The sequence below is a fragment of the Macrobrachium rosenbergii genome, chromosome 25 (assembly GCF_040412425.1).
Source record: "Macrobrachium rosenbergii isolate ZJJX-2024 chromosome 25, ASM4041242v1, whole genome shotgun sequence".
Lineage (NCBI taxonomy): Eukaryota > Metazoa > Arthropoda > Malacostraca > Decapoda > Palaemonidae > Macrobrachium > Macrobrachium rosenbergii.
The window spans coordinates 3,095,378-3,115,875 of NC_089765.1; the positions used below are offsets into that span (position 1 = coordinate 3,095,378).

A 20,498-nucleotide genomic window follows, 5' to 3' on the forward strand; every position below is an offset into this window, starting at 1 on the left:
TAAAATAAATAAAATAAATAAATAAAATAAATAAAATAATAAATAAAATAATAAATAAAATAATAAATAAAATAAATAAATATATAAATAAATATATAAATAAATATATAAATAAATATATAAATAAATATATAAATATATAAATATATAAATATATAAATATATAAATATATAAATATATAAATATATAAATATATAAATAAATATATATATATATATATACTATATATATATATATATATATATATATATATATATATACCACACTAGCAAATATAATATTTAGAACTTTGCCATACCTCTTCAAATTAATCAATGGTAGATCACTACCACTTATATTATATATATGTGCCCTTGACTACACACACACATATATGCAATGTACAACATAGGGTTTTATTTCAAATTGAATTTCACTTAAGTATCTTTAATCCTACTACTTATCCATTTCAGGCTAGGCTAACATGTGACTGATTCTAAAATGGCTGCCACCATCAACTGGTCACGTTTTCATCTGTAACGCCAGTGATACAACACATCTTAAAATTTCATAAACACCAACTATACAGATCACTGCTATAACAACCAATCACTGCGATCCTGGTCATGGCACCAGTTTATTCCGACTCGTTCAGATTAAGTATAGCATTTCAAATCCTAAGTAATCGTACAGCCTAAACGGTTTGAAATGTACTAACCTAACCGTAGCCTAAGTTTTATACTACGGCCACAGGTTACTTCAACTATATTATTCTAACACAATCCAAACCATATTCCGTTGTTTATATTATTCAAGACATAAATGTTATCAACTTACCGTTGATTCAAATGGTGCAATCGATATTCTTATCCTGAACTGAGATTGGCACAAGCACAATCTTTACTTCGTAATCCTCATTCAAAGGACACGCAAAGAAATTCTCCTTACATTTAGATATGTATGTATCCTAAAGGAAATCTCTTTAAATGAACTTTAAGATGAAAAGGAATACTTAAGTGGATTTGAAGGCACCCAGGTCCTTTATATCTTCTTCTGCACTGTTACTATTTTCCTCTCTAACTTTGGCTCCTCCTCTGATTTGTCTCTCGTCTTGGTGTCAGCTTGGGAAAACCACTTTCTGAGAATAGGACAGATTCTACTGTCAAGGATATGGGGCAATCCTTTATTATATGTCCTATTTGACCACACTTGAAACAAGCTTTCTGTTGGCCAGCATAGAAAAATGATACATTAAACCCTTGGATATTAGTCATGGATGGTATGTTTTTCTTGATCATGGTACGAACTGTGTTTATTCTTTCTAATATTACCAACTTTTCCATAATTGCTTAAAAACTTTGCCATATTTGCTCAAAACTCGGTTATAAGCTGGTCATCAAGCACAATGGGAGCATTTCTAATTGATACATATGTATACACAGCACTCAAGTTATATACTTTAGCTTTAAATGGGTTCCTTAAAGGGATTTCTTTATTCTCATATTTATCAATAACACTCAAATGTAGCTGAAGGCAATTTTGTTACAATTCTATTCCTCTTTAATATCTGGACTCCTATCATATCACCATATCCTAATTTCATCCCTTCAAAAAGGATTTCGGTAACGGCTTCCACTGAAAGGTAAGAGGAGAATTCTAAACCGAAGTGTCTTTCCTCTTTAATGGCCATTCACTAGATGGCAGCACAGTATACAAAGCTTTAGCGTCTTTGTTGCTTGCCCAAAGGCAAATAGCTTTAGGGCATGTAAAGTTTTCGGCTATGAAACCTTAGTAATATGCATTTTTTTTCTTTTACAAACTTTCAAGCACTGATGATAACTATTACAAAAGCCTGTCACCTTCACTGAAGCACTGCATATTCATAAATATTCCACAAAATTATTGTTCCACTGTCTCATATGCTGGAGAAATACGAAGAAACCATTAGAGACACTCACTCAGTGCTTACGTTCGCCTAGGCCCCCTGTCAAGAATGGTAACTTAAGTTCTTTTGAAACCGCACAAACTTGAGACCCATTGGCCAGTCACTTGTATCATTATCACCGAGTCCTTGAAATAAGCATGCCTTTTATATCACAGCTGAGGCGTTCAACTGATCCCTGACACTGCTGATGCCTTGGTTTACCATGGACCGTTAACAAGTCTGGCCAAAGAAGTTTGAGTTCCGAAACGACTACTGCTGTAAATTCACTACCATTACTGCTTTGAAGAATTTGAGGTGCATCGAACATTAGAAATACGTCAGTTAGTTGGAATGCAACCACAGCATCCCTTTTTGAAGTTAAGGGACGATATATGCAATACTTTGTTAGGTGATCCTGACACACCATTATCCACTTATACTCTCCTTTGGCACAAGACTGCATGTCAACGAGACCCACCTGAGCTCGTGAGCCAAAGTCCTTTGATAAAATCGGTTTGACAGTAACACCCTTGGTCGTACATCTTTTCCGTTTCTTTTGACACTGAACACACAAAGATTTGAACAGTTGTAAAATATCTCTAGTAATGTTTACATATCTTGACAAAGCTCTCACTGTTTTGTCTCTGCCGCCATGACCCGTAGTAATATGAGCACGTTTTATTGTGTCAAACATATCCTCAATGTGCACAAAGTAAACAGGTTCTTGAGTTCTGTCACTCCGTTTCTTTACCAACTTTTCAACGTTACCACACTGAAGAATTTCGTAGCATCCAAGGCTGTAAGACTGCCGATTTGATTTATCTTTTGCAGATGCTGCTACTCTAAGTTCCTCTATCAGATTGAAGTATTCAACTTTAGTCAGCAGTTATGATGCCGAATCAGAGTTTTTCTTCAACATCACTTTCTCGAAAAATTGTGCTTCCTCAGAACACGCCATATCTTCTAGAGTCGAAGTAAACGCAATGGCAGGACAAGGGGTTCTGAATGATAAGAGTAAAATGTAAGTGTGGATCAGATGAAAACACACACACACACACTGGTAATACTACCAAGACATCATCACACAAACTGCCAAAAGGCAAATTAGCCAATTACATTTCAGTCAACATGCCAAGAAAATCTATCAGAATTTTGGTCACTTTGTAAACTGCCTGTAAACTTTAGCCGATTTCTAAACTGACTGGGTGAACCAGGCAATTCACATATTGTCTGAAGGAGCTTCACTTTACAAATTGTGTGGATTTAGACATTGACTGTAACATACATACATACATGTATGTATGTATATATATATATATATATATATATATATATATATATATATATATATAGAGAGAGAGAGAGAGAGAGAGAGAGGTAAAAGAAAAATATTTTGTATATGATATTTTATTTGTAGTAATGATTATATATTAGAGATCGATGTTTCAATGTGACCAGTGCCGAAGTGGTAGTAAAATGACAATTCTGCCAGTCACCTTGAAGCTCGAAAGGAATTTGCACTTCCTGAACTCGAATGTCATGTAAACTGCTCTATATCTTACAACTTGAAAACATTTAGTAACGGTCTCTCAGGATGCACTGATTCAATTTAATGCCATTTAATAAAAACTGCCATTTTTCACATTTTCCATCATGCTGATAATCCGACTGAAGTGTTCCTGAGCTACAGCCTTCGCAACATATTTAGAGTTGTACAGTAAATTGACTGTGAATCGACCCCTAAATGTATGGATAAAGTATGCAAAGTTTTGGATGTCCGTGTGGTGCAGTGAAGCGTGTCGTACCAAGAGGTAGGGTTTTACGTATGGTCCTCCGTCCCCGAAGTAATGCGTCACGTCTCCTAAATTAGAAAATACACAATCAACTTGCATCGGGGCGGATGAGCAAAACATCTCGTCGTAACTGGGTTCTTCATTATTAGTTAGTTTTATGTACGCTTCACGTAGGAGAATCGATTCCTCCTTGAGGTGATGATGGAGGTCCTGATGGAGATTTCGAGCAAAGTCCCAAAACTTTTTATGTAAGTCTCTGGGGACATCTATCCATAAATTGAGGGGGGAGAGGGCATGGCATCCCATGGCATCAGAGCTATCAGCCGGCCAGTAACGACGGGAATTGATGACGTGGCCATTACACATTCTATAAGAATCTTCGATGTACCGATTCTCTGCAAAGAAGGAAACCATGGAGGCATTGACAAGAGCCGCGAAACCAGAACTGATCGAAACCCTTTCAGCTTTGCATTTCTCAATGAACCTCTGAGTCGAGCCCTTGTCGAAAACGTGTATCAGGCTGCAACTCTTGTCCTCTCCTTCAGGAGGAGGTCTGATTTTTAAAAGCAGAGGCATACCAGCGCCTTTGTCCTCTGCTCTTGAAATGAGCTCTTGCATCAAAGGCCGATCCTGCTTGAGAGCAGACATCTTGACAGCAACGAGCTTCTCGTTCTCTGTATCTGATACGAAATATCCTATTTGCTCCTTATCGCAAATTGGCCGGTTATCTATGACGTCATTGAGGATCTTGACAAAACTTCCACATGTTTTCATCATAGTGAATCCGTCAGTGATGCCGTGGTGTATTCCGAAGAATAAGTGGGATGTGCAGGGGAGGTCTTCATCTAGAGCAAGGGAGTCACCAGCATTCATTAGCAATCGGACGCACCACAAAGGTCCTTCTTCCGAGTTATATTGGTACGTTTGGAGTAGATCCCTCAAGTCGTCCTGTGCGGCGTCTCTCACAACCTTTGCAAATGGGAAATGTCATTATTTAATGTGTCTGCAGTTCCTTTCAGAAGGAGCTTTTTATTCATAAATGAACTTCATAACGAATACAACGGTTGTCTTTTCTTTTGCGATGTTTTCTCGAAATCATATCTGTCAAAAAGTTTTTGTTTAATCCGAAGTTGGAGCCATCATCTTATTAATTCTGAATCGCTTTTGAAAACTGAGCTTAGCTAAAACAATGGTGAATGGATATAGCCGTAATAAAATACTAAATGACCGATATATATAGAAAATATAAACAAAACATATTTCAGGATAAGAGTTATTTGCATTCTTTGTACTACCGGTGTGTCATATCTGTAGGTACAAGATAAACAAGTTATATGAATGGCTGGAGATAGAGGGTCTTATTAATACTGATTATCAGCTTACTATGCTTACAGGTAATTGCGCTTGATTAACTTTAAATATCATCTTGGTCTTCACTCATTAATATAAATGAATCCATTAAAAAAATTACCTCTCTCTCCTTTTATCTATAATAATAAAATCCAAGTGGATCTTAGTTGTCTTTCCCCGGGTGACAGTAGGGAAGACATGACAAAGCCACCTAACCCTTGCAAACCAGTTTGTCCGCCCCGGGTGGGGGCTGGGTGGGTGGGGGATCGGGAGGGTAGGGAGACAGCAGCCCCGGGTTCCAGTGCGCGTACCGCGCGTCAAAAGCTAATTCTCTTGGTTAATCTACAGAGTATAACATTTCCAGACAATGCATATTTATAAGTCAGTGAATTCGTGTTTGGCAATATAATTACTGTTCTCTTACCTGAAAATCAAGTTTCTCTTCGGCCATGTACCGAAGCCAAATTTTGTTATTCCTTTGACCAAAACAAACACGGAGAGCCGGACACTTCCTGTGAACCACATATGAAATAAAATTAAAAAATTTAGATGCATTGCTTAATGTTTTTTTCGTAAGGACAATGACATGGAGCATCTCACAAAAGCACTTTACTTATTAAAAAGATTTCAGCAATTAATACCTGTGCAAATGGATGAGGGCTGTTTTCACTTGGCCTTCCTGCAGAGGATGGACGCTGCTCAAGCTCAACTGGTAAACCAGCAAGAAGCTTCCTCTTTTGTGACTCTGCTCGTAGAGCTTCTCAATGTCGGAGGCTTCGCCGATCCATTCTCCAGCCTTCGATTCCATTGTGATTCAGTCACTGTGAATTTAGGAAGGTTCGTCAAAGCTTCATTTTTAACTGGAGAAAGCGGCACATTAATTGCCGTTAATTGCAAAACTAAAATTTTCTATGCAGATTTCACTGAGCATGTTTGAAAACTGATAAAATCCCCAAAGGAATCTACAATATGAATAGACATTCAGCGATTCTCTTCCTTGCTAACTGTTGTTAGACAAGATATAAGAAAAAGTAAGCATTCTCAAACTATTAGACCAACCTTTTTTGACGTCTAGCAATTTTTTTACTACTAGCCCAGAAAACCTAATAACCATCGTCGGATTCTGACTTCGAGTATTGGTCTATTAGTTTGTTGACACTGGTGTGAGCTAAAATTAGCATGGGCCTGCGTACAAAATGCATTTCCCCTTCTCTGCTACTAAATACAGCGAAAGCTTATCAACATGGATAAATATCTTTTAATCCAAAAACGGAAATAAAAACAAATCTATAATTGGAGGCGCATTTACAATTATGTTTTTCTACGTTATGCCGGTTTTACTTCGAACCGGGAAACATTAGTCAAGGAAAAATAATAATTGATAAGGGAAAGCTGAGCCTAACTGAGAATCTTTCGCACTTTTCTATGAGCATTAACTTTTTAAAGGGTAGGGTATATTATTTAAAGTTGCAATTTTTATATGAAGAGTACTGAATTTCGTCAATTAACCGAGTTTGAAAAAAAAAGACGGGGCCTAGACTTTCCAAGTCCTATTATACGAAGCTCTAAGACAATGGGATCGCCATCACTTTTATCTCTCCATTCGTTTGTTATTCTCTCTCTCCATTCATTTCTCCCTCTCTCTCTCTCTGTATTAGTTTGTTTCTCACTCTCTCGTCTCTCTCATAAGCGTTTGTTACTCTCCCTTGCGTCCTTTCTCTAGCATTTTCTCTCATCCTCTGTCTGCGGGCGGTACATCCCACTTGTTGCCATAACCAAATGTCAATGAATGTTAATTTTTCGGGGACAGACGAGTTGGTACTATAATGCCATCATTACAACTTTTTTTTTTGTTACAACAGTTTCTTGATTATTCGACCATTTTCATATCGCTGAAGTGAATAGTTTCAACGAAGTACAAACAGTGGAAAATGTTCCTCTAAATATCTGACCTTCGGCTGAATGAACGCAAAGCGAAGAAGTCTGTCCAACTGGTGACCAGAGTAAACTACTGCATTTGTATCTCGCGTAGCGACAACAGAGAGCCTTGGATACAAGGTCTGGGAGCCAAAGCCGTCCGATGCAAATTAGATAAATCTTACACGTTCCATTTCTCAAAGCTTTAGGGATCCTTCACAATATTATTACGTTTTCGCTTCTCATTGCATCACTGGGTATATCACCATTAGACGAAAGGAGAGAAGATCTTTTTACTATTGCAGGTTTAACTTAGAAGATAATTATATTATGTGGCAACTGGCATTCGCTGTCCAAACAGAGTACACTAATTTGTTTAGCACATCCATTTTGTCCAACTTATGCCGGGATCTTTAACAAAGCGATATATGCTTTTGTTCCTGGTTTCACATACTAGATAGTGTGTGCTGACTCCCAGTATTTTGTCTTGCAATATCAATCCCAGTACTTTTGACTGGTCATGGCAATCCCAGTACTTTTGACTGGTAATGGCACTCCCAGTATTTTGAATGGTAATAGCACTCCCAGTATTTTGAATGGTAACAGCACTCCCAGTATTTCGAATGGTAATAGCACTCCCAGTATTTCGAATGGTAATAGCACTCCCAGTATTTTGACTGGTAATAGCACTCCCAGTACTTTTGACTGGTAATAGCACTCCCAGTACTTTTGACTGGTAATAGCACTCCCAGTACTTTTGACTGGTAATAGCACTCCCAGTGCTTTTGACTGGTAATAGCACTCCCAGTACTTTTGACTGGTAATAGCACTCCCAGTACTTTTGACTGGTAATAGCACTCGCAGTACTTTTGACTGGTAATAGCACTCCCAGGATTTTGAAATGTAATATAACTCTCAGTATTCTGACAGGGAATATCACTCCCCGTATTTTGAATGGTAATATCACTCCCAGTATTTTGACGGGTAATATCACTCCCACTATTTTGAATGGTAACATCACTTCCAGTAGTCTGAATGGTAGCAGCACTCCTATTATTTTGACTGGTAATAGCACTCCCAGTATTTTGACTGATAATATCACTCCCAGTACTTTGACTGGTAATAGCACTCCCAGTACTTTTGACTGGTACTAGCACTCCCAGTATTTTGAATGGTAATATCACTCTGTGTTTTGATTGGTAATAACACTCCCAGTATTTTGAATGGTAATAGCACTCCCAGTATTTGGAATGGTAATATCAGTATTTTGATGGGGAATATTACTCCCAGTATTTTGAGTGGTAATATCACTCCCTGTATTTTGAATGGCGATGTAACTCCCAGTATTTTGACGGGGAATATCACTCCCAGTAATTTGAATGGAAATAACACTCCCAGTGTTTTGACGGGGAATGTCACTCCCAGTAATTTGAATGGTAATATAACTCCCAGTATTTTGAATGGTAATATGACTCCCAGTATTTTGACGGGGAACATCACTCCCAGTATTTTGACGGGGAATATCACTCCCAGTATTTTGAATGGTAATATTGCTCCCAGTATTTTTAATCAGTTCACAGTCGGCAATTTGACATCAGACGCAAACTGCTTGACTTCCTTGTATGTCGATGGTTTAGTTTTATGAATTTGTTTCCATTATGTCTCGTATCTCTGAGGTCACCCACTGAGGAAACACAATGGTAAAAGATTAAAAGTACATTTGAAAAAAAAAATGCTTCAAAGTTTAATTTCTGACATTCATTTCGATATTTGGAAGCTCAGTTCAAACACGAAAAAAAAGAGTGCTTGCCCAAATAAAAAAAAATATTCTGAATGGGTCAAAACAGTTGTTTTCAAACATCTTTTTGTGGCATTACCACCTGAAGAAAATGTTCTCATTAGTTGTAATGGAAAAATTATTTAAAGTTTTTAATACATCTTTGATGTGTAAATTCTGCATAAATTTTCAGACATATGTACATTATACATGCGGAACATTTTAAAAAGCATTTTGTAATTGAACTAAACAGGATGTCGTTTCGCTATGATTCAAAATATCGGGAGAGAAATCACCGGAGTGCAAGGACCAGGCGTCTGCATACTGCCCACCGCTGAAAGATGGGAGATTCTTAAGATCAGTGAAGTGGGGAAGAGAGAGAATTCCAAAGAGGGAAAGTAAATAATGGTACTCATCAATACCCTTTACCTAATTGTTACAAAGACTGAATTACTTGTGGAAAACAGAGAGCAGAGAATCGTGTAAAGGAACGAAAGAGAAGGGGTAAGGGGATCCTTAATAGCAAAAAGAAAAACACTCCTTGAATGGAATCAGTGCCCCTAACAGGGTCCTGTAAGGCTAACATAAGGCTACAGTAACTGGGACCAAAAATAAGGCCGATGTAATCCGAACATCAAAATAATGAGAGAAGTAGGAGGGTGAATTTCATTTTTACCAAGCTGAGTTGAAATGACTGCATGGGAGAGAAGATATAAAGCAGGACCAGTCTTGGTGGCATTCAGCTGAAGCTATGAGATCCTAAATTGGATTAGAGTTAATAAATAAATGAACAGTAATTTGACAGCAAATGAGAAAGGCGGACAATGACAGGGTGATCAATCACACCTGAAAATACAACGAGGCAGAAGTTCATAATCAACTTGGAGAGAAAGCCTGGTCCACATATAATGGAAAATGAATGCATACAGTAGTCTTCTCATTGTCACTAGAGCTCTTGGATTAGAACAACCTTTGATAGTTCATAATAAAAAAACTGGCTACTCTTCTTTACAAAAACCATGTTATGTAACAAATTCAATAAAATATAAAAATGCCTGGCATGTAAGGGCAACAAATTGCGCCTCTCCTTCCTTGTGTTTGTCTTTCAGATGTAAATTAATCACGTCATGTATTTTACCTGTCTTTATTTCAGATTCTTTATGTACCTCATCTTATGTATCATTGTACGGCTTTTCTGCCGATATGTATATCTACCTTTTATATGCCATGTAACGAATGTTGTACGTATTTTTATGCTTGCCAGAAAACACAAATCTTGTATGGACGCAGCGGAGGGCCTTGGGTTGTCCACTACCTTTCCGTCCACTTTTTGTCTTATAAACACCTGTCGAGAATAATGAAGAACCAGTCTCTGTTTTGTCATTTCTCTTGAACTTCACATTGGTGACCCTGGGTCAGGGACAGGTAGCGCGGTTTTGGCCCAGCCATTAACGGACTAACTACGGCCGCACCCTACCATCAGAAAGCCTTTAGCAGACTAACTACAGCATAAAGTTTAGGCCTCTGATAGTACCCTCCCTGCTGGAAACCGTGCCATTAACGGACTAAATACGGTGTACCCAAAAGGGCACGTTTTGGCACTTCGTTCGACCTCTCGCATAAATCAGCACCATTAATGGACTCAATACGGCGCATTTTCCAGCATTTTGGTGCATAAGAAGTAAAGATGTCAGAAACAGAACCTCAATGCAAACCTGCTAGCATTGTGTGTATGCTTGTCTCACCAACAAGGCCAGACACAGTCAAACATTCCCCGCTCTCGCGGCAAAACATGTCATGATGGTTCTGGCGCGCAGACGCGCATTTTCGCATGGCGCACATCTCAGGTGATGCTACAAAATCAGACAGTCATGACGGCACTCCCAGAAGAAGTATTCAACAGAATAATCCCCCTGGCTGGACGTGCAACCTGACAAAGTCACATACACGGACTTAAAGAACAAACTGCTGAATTCCTACTCCGTGCCCGTGTCCGAGAGAGCGCAGCGCACATTCGACCTGTTATCCCAGCCCCTCGGAGATGCATCACCAAGGGAAGCCTGGGACTAGCTGCAGGGGTTAAAAACCCTCCCAGGTTGCGATGAGAATTGGAGGAAAAGGACAATAGACCTGACAAAAGCAATTTTCCTTCGGCGCCTTCCATGGGAAGTTCGGTGCCAGATAAGGGATGCAGAGAACCCGGACATGGATGCCTTAGTCAATGATGCCCAGGAACTTTACGAGGCCATCAAGGCCTCGACACATGCCACCACCCTCGTGGCCACCGCCTTGGGAGCCTGCAACCTGTTGGAGGAAGACGGCAATGACGACAGAGACATCAAAGCCATTTATAAGAAAAGACCGCTGCTCAGAGAGCACAAGACATGGCCAAACCCGGCATGGTGTTTCCACCATAGAAAGTTCGGGACCAACGCCAGAACCTGCAGGCCTCCGTGTTCTTTCACAAAAAAATGACAAAGCCAGCCACAAGTAACAGCTGTGGAAGAAAAACCCAACTCCACCCTCCCAGTAGGATTTTTCATCACAGATGAGATTCCCAAATGCTGCCTGCTGGTTGATGTGGGGGCAATGCAGTTGGTTTTCCTGCCATCCAGGGAAGCTTCGTTTAGAAAAAATACCTAACTCACAGTACCTGCCCTCATAGCAGCAAACAGAACTCCCATCTGCACTTATGGCACGACGACCCGGGCTATCTCAATCCTAGGGCGCAGATACCACTGGCCTTTTGTCATAGCGGATGTTAAGTTCCCTCTGCTGGGTGCGGACTTCCTAGGGCACCACGGACTACTAGTCAACGTTGCCAGACAATGCCTTCTCGACACAGGGACGTGCCATTCCCGTCAGCTCTCCAATGGATCCGGGATGCCCTCCATCTGCTCCACAGCCCCCAACAGCTACATGTCCCTCCTACAGGAGTTCCCGGATGTGTTCAAACCAGAACTGCGCCAGTCACCTGGGGCCTCAGCAAAGCACGGCATCTTCCGCCACATCACCACAATGGGTCCACCAACTTATGCCAAGTTCCGACGTCTGTCCCCCCAGAAGTTACAAGATGCCAAATGGGCCTTTGCAGAAGTGGAACGCATGGGCGTCTGTAAAATGGCATCAAGCCCGTGGGTGTCCCCCCCTCCACATGGTAAAGAAATCCTATGGTTCATGGAGGCCCTGTAGGGACTATCGGCGCCTGACTTTGGTAACAACACCAGTGCCACCACCTTAACTCACCACAACCCCGCCGCTGCCCTCAGGTTGACAATGGATGCCAGCAGCATCGCCTGCGGTGCAGTACTCGAGCAGCTGGTGAATGGCACACCCCAGCCCTTGGCCTTCTTCAGCTGCAAGTTTTTGCCAGCTTAGACCAGGTACAATGCCTGTGACAGAGAGCTGCTGGTTATCTACCAGGCTGTGAGGCACTTCAAGTACCTGCTGGGGGGAACTGAATTCACAATCCTAACAGACCACAAACCCTTGGTTCACGCATTTGCAAAACAGGGGATGCGTGGTCTGCAAGGCAACAGCGGCACCTGACTGCCATCTCCAAGTTCAGTTGCACCACCAACTACGTCCCTGGCAAGAAAAACCCGTGGCCAATGCTCTGTCAAGAATAGAGATCAATTCCCTTCACCTCGGCATCAACTACGAAGACCTCACGAGAGAACAAGTAGCAGACCCAGAGACGGCGGACTACAGGACAGCAGTGATGGCTCTCAAATGGGAAGATGTGCCCCTAGCAAACTCGGACACAACTCTCCTCTGCGACACCAGCACAGGCCGCCCATGCCCCCTGGTGCCCACATCGAGGAGAAAACAAGTGTTCGACATAGTCCACAGTCTCTCCCATCCATCGGGGTGCACAATGGCACGCCTAATGACTGACAAGTTCGTCTGGCACAGCATCAACAAGGACGTCCGCCAATGGGCAAGGAGCTGCATCCTGTGCCAGACGAGCAAAACATCCCAGCACACAGAGTCCGGTATCGGCGATTTTCCCCAGCCTCATCGGCGGTTTGGCCACATCCACAGCGATGTCGTTGGGCCCCTTCCACAGTAGGGGGGAACCAGATACCTCCTAACGATCACAGACTGCTCCACTCGCTGGCCCGAAGCAACCCCCATAGATGAAGCATCAACATCATCATGCGCAGAGGCCCTCCTCTCCAGTTGGATAATCCACTTCAGAGTGCCAGACAGCATCACTACGGACAGGGGACCTGCCTTCCTGTTAGAGCTCTGGGTCTCCTTGGCACGCCTGATGGGTACAACTCTACACAGCACAATGGCATACAACCCCACAGCAAATGGCATGGTCGAGAGGGCGCACCGCTCTCTTAAAGCAGCTCTCATGGCACGCTGCACAACGAGAGGTGGAAGGAACAGCTGCCCTGGGTCCTGCTGGGTCTCCGCACCGCACCGAAAGCAAATGGCGACGCTTCCCCTGCTGAGAAAGTCTACGGGGAAACACTGGCCGTACCCAGTGAATTCTTCCCATCGTCGGCTGACGGCGCCAACACCCCTTCTTGAGGTTGAGGGAACTTGCACAAAGGTTCACACCCTGTCACAAGACCTTCGCTGACAGAACCATCACCTACAGCCCACCCGCCTTACACTCCTGTGCCTACGTCTTCGTCAGGGTGGATGCTCGCTGCCTGCCCTTAACCAGGCCCTACAGGGGCCCCCACAGAGTCATCAGGCGGGCCAGCAAAGCATTCCTCCTCGACATCCACGGGCGGGAGGACTGGATCACGATTGACACGCTGAAACCCGCATTCCAGTTGGACGGTGAAGTTTGCGAAGAAGTAGGCAGGCGCCACAGAGTTTCCCTGCAATACCTGCCTGCAGACGCACTCACTTCCCACCAAGGCAGGGACCGGGGTGGCCCAGGAAACGCACCCAGCCATCCCCAGGTGTCAACTCCACCCGGTGCCCACAGTTCTCCAGAAGCAGGGGCCCACTCTGACTGCCCCAGCGCCTCCATGATTAATATTGTTTCATCCAATAATTGCTCCTCTAATTATTGTCCTGGCGGGGGAGTATTTGTAAGGGCGACAAATCGCGCCTCTCCCTTCTTGTGTTTCTCCTATCAGATGTACATTAATCACATCATGTACTTTACCTGTCTTTATTTCAGATTCTTTATGTATCTCATCTTTGTTATCATTGTACGGCCTTTCTGCCTATATGTATATCTACCTTTTATATGCCATGTAACGAATGTTGTACGTATTTTTATGCTTGCCAGAAAACAAATCTTGTATGGACGCAGCGGGGAGGCCTTGGGTTGCCTGCTACCTTTCCGTCCGCTTTTTGCTAAGAATCATAAAGCCATCTCACAGACTCATCATCAACGTAGAGTTATGGGCTGCTCTAGGAGCAAGAGCCCGTGCTGGCACAAGGCCAGTTAAATCTGAAACAAGATCATAAAGAATCAGTCTCTGTTTTGACATTTCTCTTGAACCTCACAGACGTTTGATTTCAAAGTAACTGATCGTTTTGCCTTATGACAGACAAGCTCCCCTTTGTATTCAAGTCTTGAACCATTTAATTCAGAAACACATTCTCTGCTTCGTGCCTGGTAAAAATTCGTCTATTGTTCTTCAAAGAATCTGGACACTGTCATAAAAGCATCATTATAGGTTGCCATTGTTTTCTGTGGACAAATGTCAGCCGTAAATCAGTAAATAAAAACATTACACGTAACTTTTTGCGTGTCACTGAATGACAGTGATTGGTGACAAACATATCTTGTCGATTGCTGCAGCTTGGCTGAACGTATATGGCAATTCTCGGTGATGCTAGAAAGAGATATAAAATCTGTCACTACTTTCCTTAACAAGAATGAAACAGTTAGTTCTGACGAAGGTTTGGCAATACTGTGGGGTTTCTAATTGGCTATAAAGGTATGCCAACACAATTTTTGGAGACCTAGCCTCACGTTCATAAGTAATTCCTTCTTAGTATTGTAATAACCGTTTGGCTTATTAGTTTGTTCTAGATTATATCCCGCTACATCTTTCCAATTCGGAGCATCACTGCTCTACGTTTAGCATCAAACGACAGACTGAGACACTTCTTCATTTCCTTTGGCATTCGGCGTGAACCCATACTTAATGTATGTTCTCTGAGAATTTTTATCTTCTTTTGATGAGAACTCTGCCATACTAATTATCCACGCTTCAAAAGAGATGCATATAAAATCCACATGTCATATTCAGCGCCTCATTGTATCAACATATAGTGATTATTCAGTCAATTCTGAAAAAAATCATTCATAATTTTCGCGTCTGAATATGTTGTGTCACCACTCTCGGCCATGAGAAAAACACAAATGTTCTTTGCGCTACCTGGCAACCGGCTGAGAAACTCTCAGCGGTGTTTGACCTTCCCACACATTAAATTTTAACGAGATGACTCCACATGGACAACACCACTTGAGGCAACACTGGATTATAAACTATTTGATATGCAGTTAGCATAATAAGTGAAATGAATACAAATTATAAAAAGAAACAAGACAAGAATTTTTGGTGCTACGTATCATTACATTCAGTACACTCCCTGCCCACGAATCACTCTTATCTATAGATAAAAATGTACTGGCTAAATATGCTTATGTTCCTATGCGGTATTCATGCTGAAATTATTCATAACTAAACATACTCATATGAAAATATTCATAATTATACATATCTAGGTGCCTCAGACAAAAAATGAGAATAGAAAAATATGTATACAACAAATGGTAGAATGAAAATAATACAATGGATGCATGCGAACAACTTATAGATATCATAAAACAATAAAGTTAGAACGCAGAACATCTTAGTTTTTATATACATTTGATGTTGTATTTGATCGTAAGTTGCAATGTAAATAACATTGACCATCTGACACCCTTCTAGAAATTTTAAACGCACCCCATGTTGGCAACAACAGTCTACGTGATCCTTCCGTGCATAAAGAATGAAATTCCCCCGTTACAATTTACTTGTATAATTTTCACTTCCCAAAACTGAAAGCAAAGAAACAGGTAAATTTGGTACTTTGAATCGAGTAATGACAAATTCTGTGGGATTCTGCCACTTGTGTCTTTCCTGCACTTTCACTTCCACAAACATCCACTCACCTCCAGCCTCACATCTCAGTTTCCATCCAAGTAAATCTGGGTCTTCAAACACACACACACTCACACACACACACACATATATACATAAAATTACTGTGTATATATACTTACATATATACAGTGTATATATATATATATATATATATATATATATATATATATATATATATATATATATATATATATATATATATATATATATATATATATATATATATATATCAAGATAAAAAGGCCCATAAAACACTATTTGAACGTTGCAACGATGTTCAATGGTAAACTATGGACAAATGATGTGTTACAAGAGTATATATACAAAGCATATATAGGTGTGGCAGTGTGTATATAGTCTTGTAATATTTCATCTGTCCATATTTTACCAGTGAACAGGGGTACAGAAGGAAGTGCTCGAAATATATGTTGGCAATGTTCAAGTAGTGTTTTAAAGGCCTTTTATATCTTCATGTTATACTGTTGTATTACAGTAAAAGATATTCATATACATATATATACATTTACATACATCTATATATATATGTATATATGTATATATATATATATATATATATATATATATATATATATATATATATATATATTATATCTATCTATATATATCTGTATCTATCTATATATATCTGTATCTATCTATATATATATATATATATATATATATATATATATATATATATATATATATATAACTTGGGTCCTTGGTGTAGGTGGGAATTTGAACAATTTATTATAATACTGCCTGTATACCAAGGGGGTCCCAAGTTTATGAATAAAAGGAAAACTACTGGAAACTCACCTTAGAATCTTCCTGGATTTACTTAAGTAATGAAGGTCGCCAGTTGGAATTAGAATTCTTTTACAATTAAAAAGGGGGTTATTTACAGAGAATGGGGCAAGTATGCAAGACAAAAAGGATATGCAACAATTTACAGACACACAAATTACATACAATAGATCAATAATGCAGTGATTTGCAAATAAGCAATGTAATTATGAGGGGCCACAGATACAACAATCCCGTAATAACAAATGACTCTTGTTATGTTAAAATGCATCCACAGACAATAGTACATTGGAAGGGGTGAATTCCAGGGTAATGGCAATCAGTTAATTAAGATGATTTCTGTGTGGGCAACGGATTCTTGCGATCAGGCTGCGACCAGCAATGGTTACAGAGTTGGATGGTAGTCATGCAATGGTCGGGCATAGATTTGCGGACTGGACAGGTTAAGATGGCTCATGTAAGAGAGGTCAGGAGTTAGTGCAAACACGGAAGAGAAAGGAAATCACCCCTGCTATTAATTAATCAATGAGTCTCTGCACGGGGAGGATCAAACACTCATATTACTTAAACTAATTTGCTCTTAATTTGCACTATGGGGGTGATATTTGAATACTTATCACTGAATCATATTAAGTTGATTTCAAGGCAAGTCATGGGGTGATTTATGGGTTGTTTGAAGTAGAGCGACTTAACAAAGGCACTGCTTTTTGTTGGAGGGAGAAAATTGATGCTTGAAGGAATGGAAAAATCAAGGCATTTCAGGGGGGAGGGAAAGGGCTGGCTTACTGACTAATTGCGATCAACGTACCTGGGCCTGCAGATGTGTGCGCTAAACATGAGAGACTTGGCCGGTTACCGAAGTTAGTTTTCATCAGTGTAAAAAGGAAGGAAGCACCAGACTTGTGTCTGGGGCTGGAGTCTGGAGTCGTCTGCCAAGCGCTGCTTCCCGGAAAAACAGTGCATGCCTTCCACGGTTGTTTGCTTCGAAGTCTAGGCCCCTCTGTCGATCTGCAAAGAGTCATAAAGCCAGCAAAGGAGTGGAGAAAAAGTGGATCTTAAGATAAAATACTTAGAGGTTAAGTTCCTATCTATCTCACAGCCTGGCTACATCCCCATGACCACAGCGGCCTAGCTACTCCCATATCTCGTGATGTGGGTGAAAGTGGGGTCCCTGTTGTCCATCCCAGGTCAGCTGAGGTGGGGGCTAACCCTACATGAGTGGAAAAACAGGCCCTAAACCCGCCATGTTTTCTTGGCCCTACAATCAAATGAAAGGAGAAAATGCTTCACAGAAATAAATTACTTACTGGCTGCTAGATGAGGGAGGGATAAATTCTTAAGAATATATATATCTGAAAATCTGTTACTGTAATACAACAGTATGATATGAAGATATAAAAGGCCCATTAAACACTATTTGAACGTTGCAACCATATATTTCGAGCACTTCCTTCTATGCCCCTGTTCACTGGTAAAATATGGGGAGATGATGTGTTACAAGACTATATATCTACAGCCACACCTACATATGCTTTGTATATATACTCTTGTAACACAACATGTGTCCATATTTTACTATTGAACATGGTTTATTTATAAGTGCAAAGTTTATTCATAACATAAAAATTCATTAATATATGCTATTAATATAATGTTTTCTCCATAACCTATACTAAATAGTAGGCTATATTCCGTCAGTGCGAAATTTTTTCCATAATGAATTATAAAAATACAATGCCCTTGTGAGGTTAGGCCAGGACATGGTATTCTAGGAAAGGTTTGTTCCCATCGTTTTACACTCGCCCTAAAGTTTTCTTTATAACCTATTAAAATATATGCTATCAATATAAATTTTCTTCATAACCTATATACGCTACCACTGTACATGTTTTCCTCATAACCTATATACGCTACCACTGTACATGTTTTCCATTCAGATACCAGAGGGGTAAATAAACAACTGTGAGGATAAAGTAAACAAACGCTGAACAACCAAGCCTACACAAGTCACGAGTCAGACGACAACTCACTGTAGTAAAATAAAGCTTTGTGGTTTTACATAATTATTATAATATTATGAAAAATGGTAATCACTAATTTAAATATCACTAATTTGAATACCACTAGTATAGGAAAACAAATCCCTTACCTAGATATGGGCGTTCTGGCGTTGTTGCTATCCCAGGCGAGACATTCCCGTCTGCTTCTGTCCCTCTCTGGTAACAAACTTACGAGACGCAGTTGTTCAAATTTCTCCCTCATAAGGGTGGTACTTCTCTTGCTTTTGGCAAGAAATTGCGTGAATGTTAGACGATAAGAAAATCCGAAAAGGAAATGCATCACAAAGCACTAGGATTTCCCTTGGGCCAGAACCACACACACAACGAGATGATTTATTCACTATTGGTAAAACCCGATGCTCTGTTTGGAACTGTTACGTACTTATATAATTTCATAATTTTGAAAATACCCAGTAAAAACATGTCAAGAAATATAAAATATTATATGTGTACTAGTCGGCATGATACATCTGTGATACGACTATAACGAGTTCAAAATATCGAGATACGTTTATATACATTTACTTTGATTTGATATTTTTTTAGAGAACGAATCAGCTTTTATCGTAGAAAATGGGTATTTTTAGCAGGATACTGAAGTAAATTTCTCACTTTCTACTATCCAGAATTGGCAAGTCATACAGACATTGTACTACAATTTGTCGCTCAGTGTCGCTCACAGGGCGATATCGAAATACATAGATACATATTTACTCCGATATTATATATTTCTTAGAGAAAAAGCCAGTAAAGTATATCTCTCACTTCCATCTAAAAAGTCATGCAGAAATTTTGTGACAATTTTTCGCTCAATGCCGGTAAATGCAGTGAACTAAAATGTAAAAAGAACTCGCCTAAAAGGTTTTTTACCAATAACATTTCAGGACATATTTATTTAGTCATATATCTGTCCAAAACTGTAAAAAACTAAAAATCGATAATTCCTCGAAATTCGTCGGTCAGCACGCCCGAAATAAAAATAAAAACTACTGAGGCTAGAGGGCTGAAATTTGGTATGTCTTATGATTGGAGAGTGGACGATTAACATACCAATTTGCAGCCCTCTAGCCTCAGTAGGTTTTAATATCTGAAGGCAGACAGAAAAAGTGTGGATGGACAGACAAAGTTTAGTTTTCTTTTCAGAAAGCTAAAAGTGGTCTTATTGTCCGTCATTTCTTTGCCATTTTCCATTTTTCATGTTGCAGATTGCATCCTGTACTTCAGAACTGGTCATCACTTCAGTAGGCACTTTGGTGTCCTTTTGTCCCATAACATTTTCAGTCAGATTCACAAATACATCTTGCTCTGATTCTTTTTCATGCACTTTTGAGTAAAATGAGTAAGTTTTCTCTTTATAGGTTCTGAGTCATTTAAGACAGTTCTACTTCTTCATTTTCATTATAAAATTTTTAGCAATTTTCTCTTTTCCGAGTACACAGAGAGAGCGAGAGGTTTTCACCATATACTCTTTCGCCTATTTTTGCTCAGATACTAATTTCACCACGAATTCTATTCCCAATATTCTCATTTGCTTTGTAGAGAACGAATTTCCTCAAATTCTTTATAAATATGAATTTCATATTCACTTCTCAAGGCTGACTTTCTAAACTTACCACTTTCATATTTTTTGTTATTATTGTTTAAATATCTAGGAAAAACTTTGCGAGTTTTAGTACAATACAAGGTCACCAATCTAAAAAGGAATTAATATCTGTATGCCTGTTACGTTCTAACTTTTTCCAAATTGAAGCAAA

At 39.8% G+C, this 20,498-nt stretch overlaps 1 protein-coding gene across 3 annotated transcripts in view; it reads right to left on the minus strand.

The window, feature by feature from the left end:
* Positions 1-3,295: 3,295 nt before the first annotated feature.
* Positions 3,296-20,498, minus strand: part of LOC136852282 (uncharacterized) — a 416,936-nt gene continuing 399,733 nt past the window's right edge. Inside the window, exons 1-4 of one of the 3 annotated variants that reach the window (XM_067126779.1) lie at positions 17,493-20,497; positions 5,689-5,868; positions 5,472-5,559; positions 3,296-4,666 (exon numbers count right to left, since the gene is read on the minus strand). In XM_067126779.1, coding sequence (XP_066982880.1) covers positions 3,524-4,666; positions 5,472-5,559; positions 5,689-5,855 — 1,398 coding nt within the window. In that variant the 5' untranslated portion in view covers positions 5,856-5,868; positions 17,493-20,497 and the 3' untranslated portion in view covers positions 3,296-3,523. Of the gene's footprint in view, positions 4,667-5,471; positions 5,560-5,688; positions 5,869-6,999; positions 7,797-17,492; position 20,498 lie in introns of those variants that run through there. The other 2 variants (XM_067126778.1, XM_067126777.1) reach the window with 2 other exon arrangements.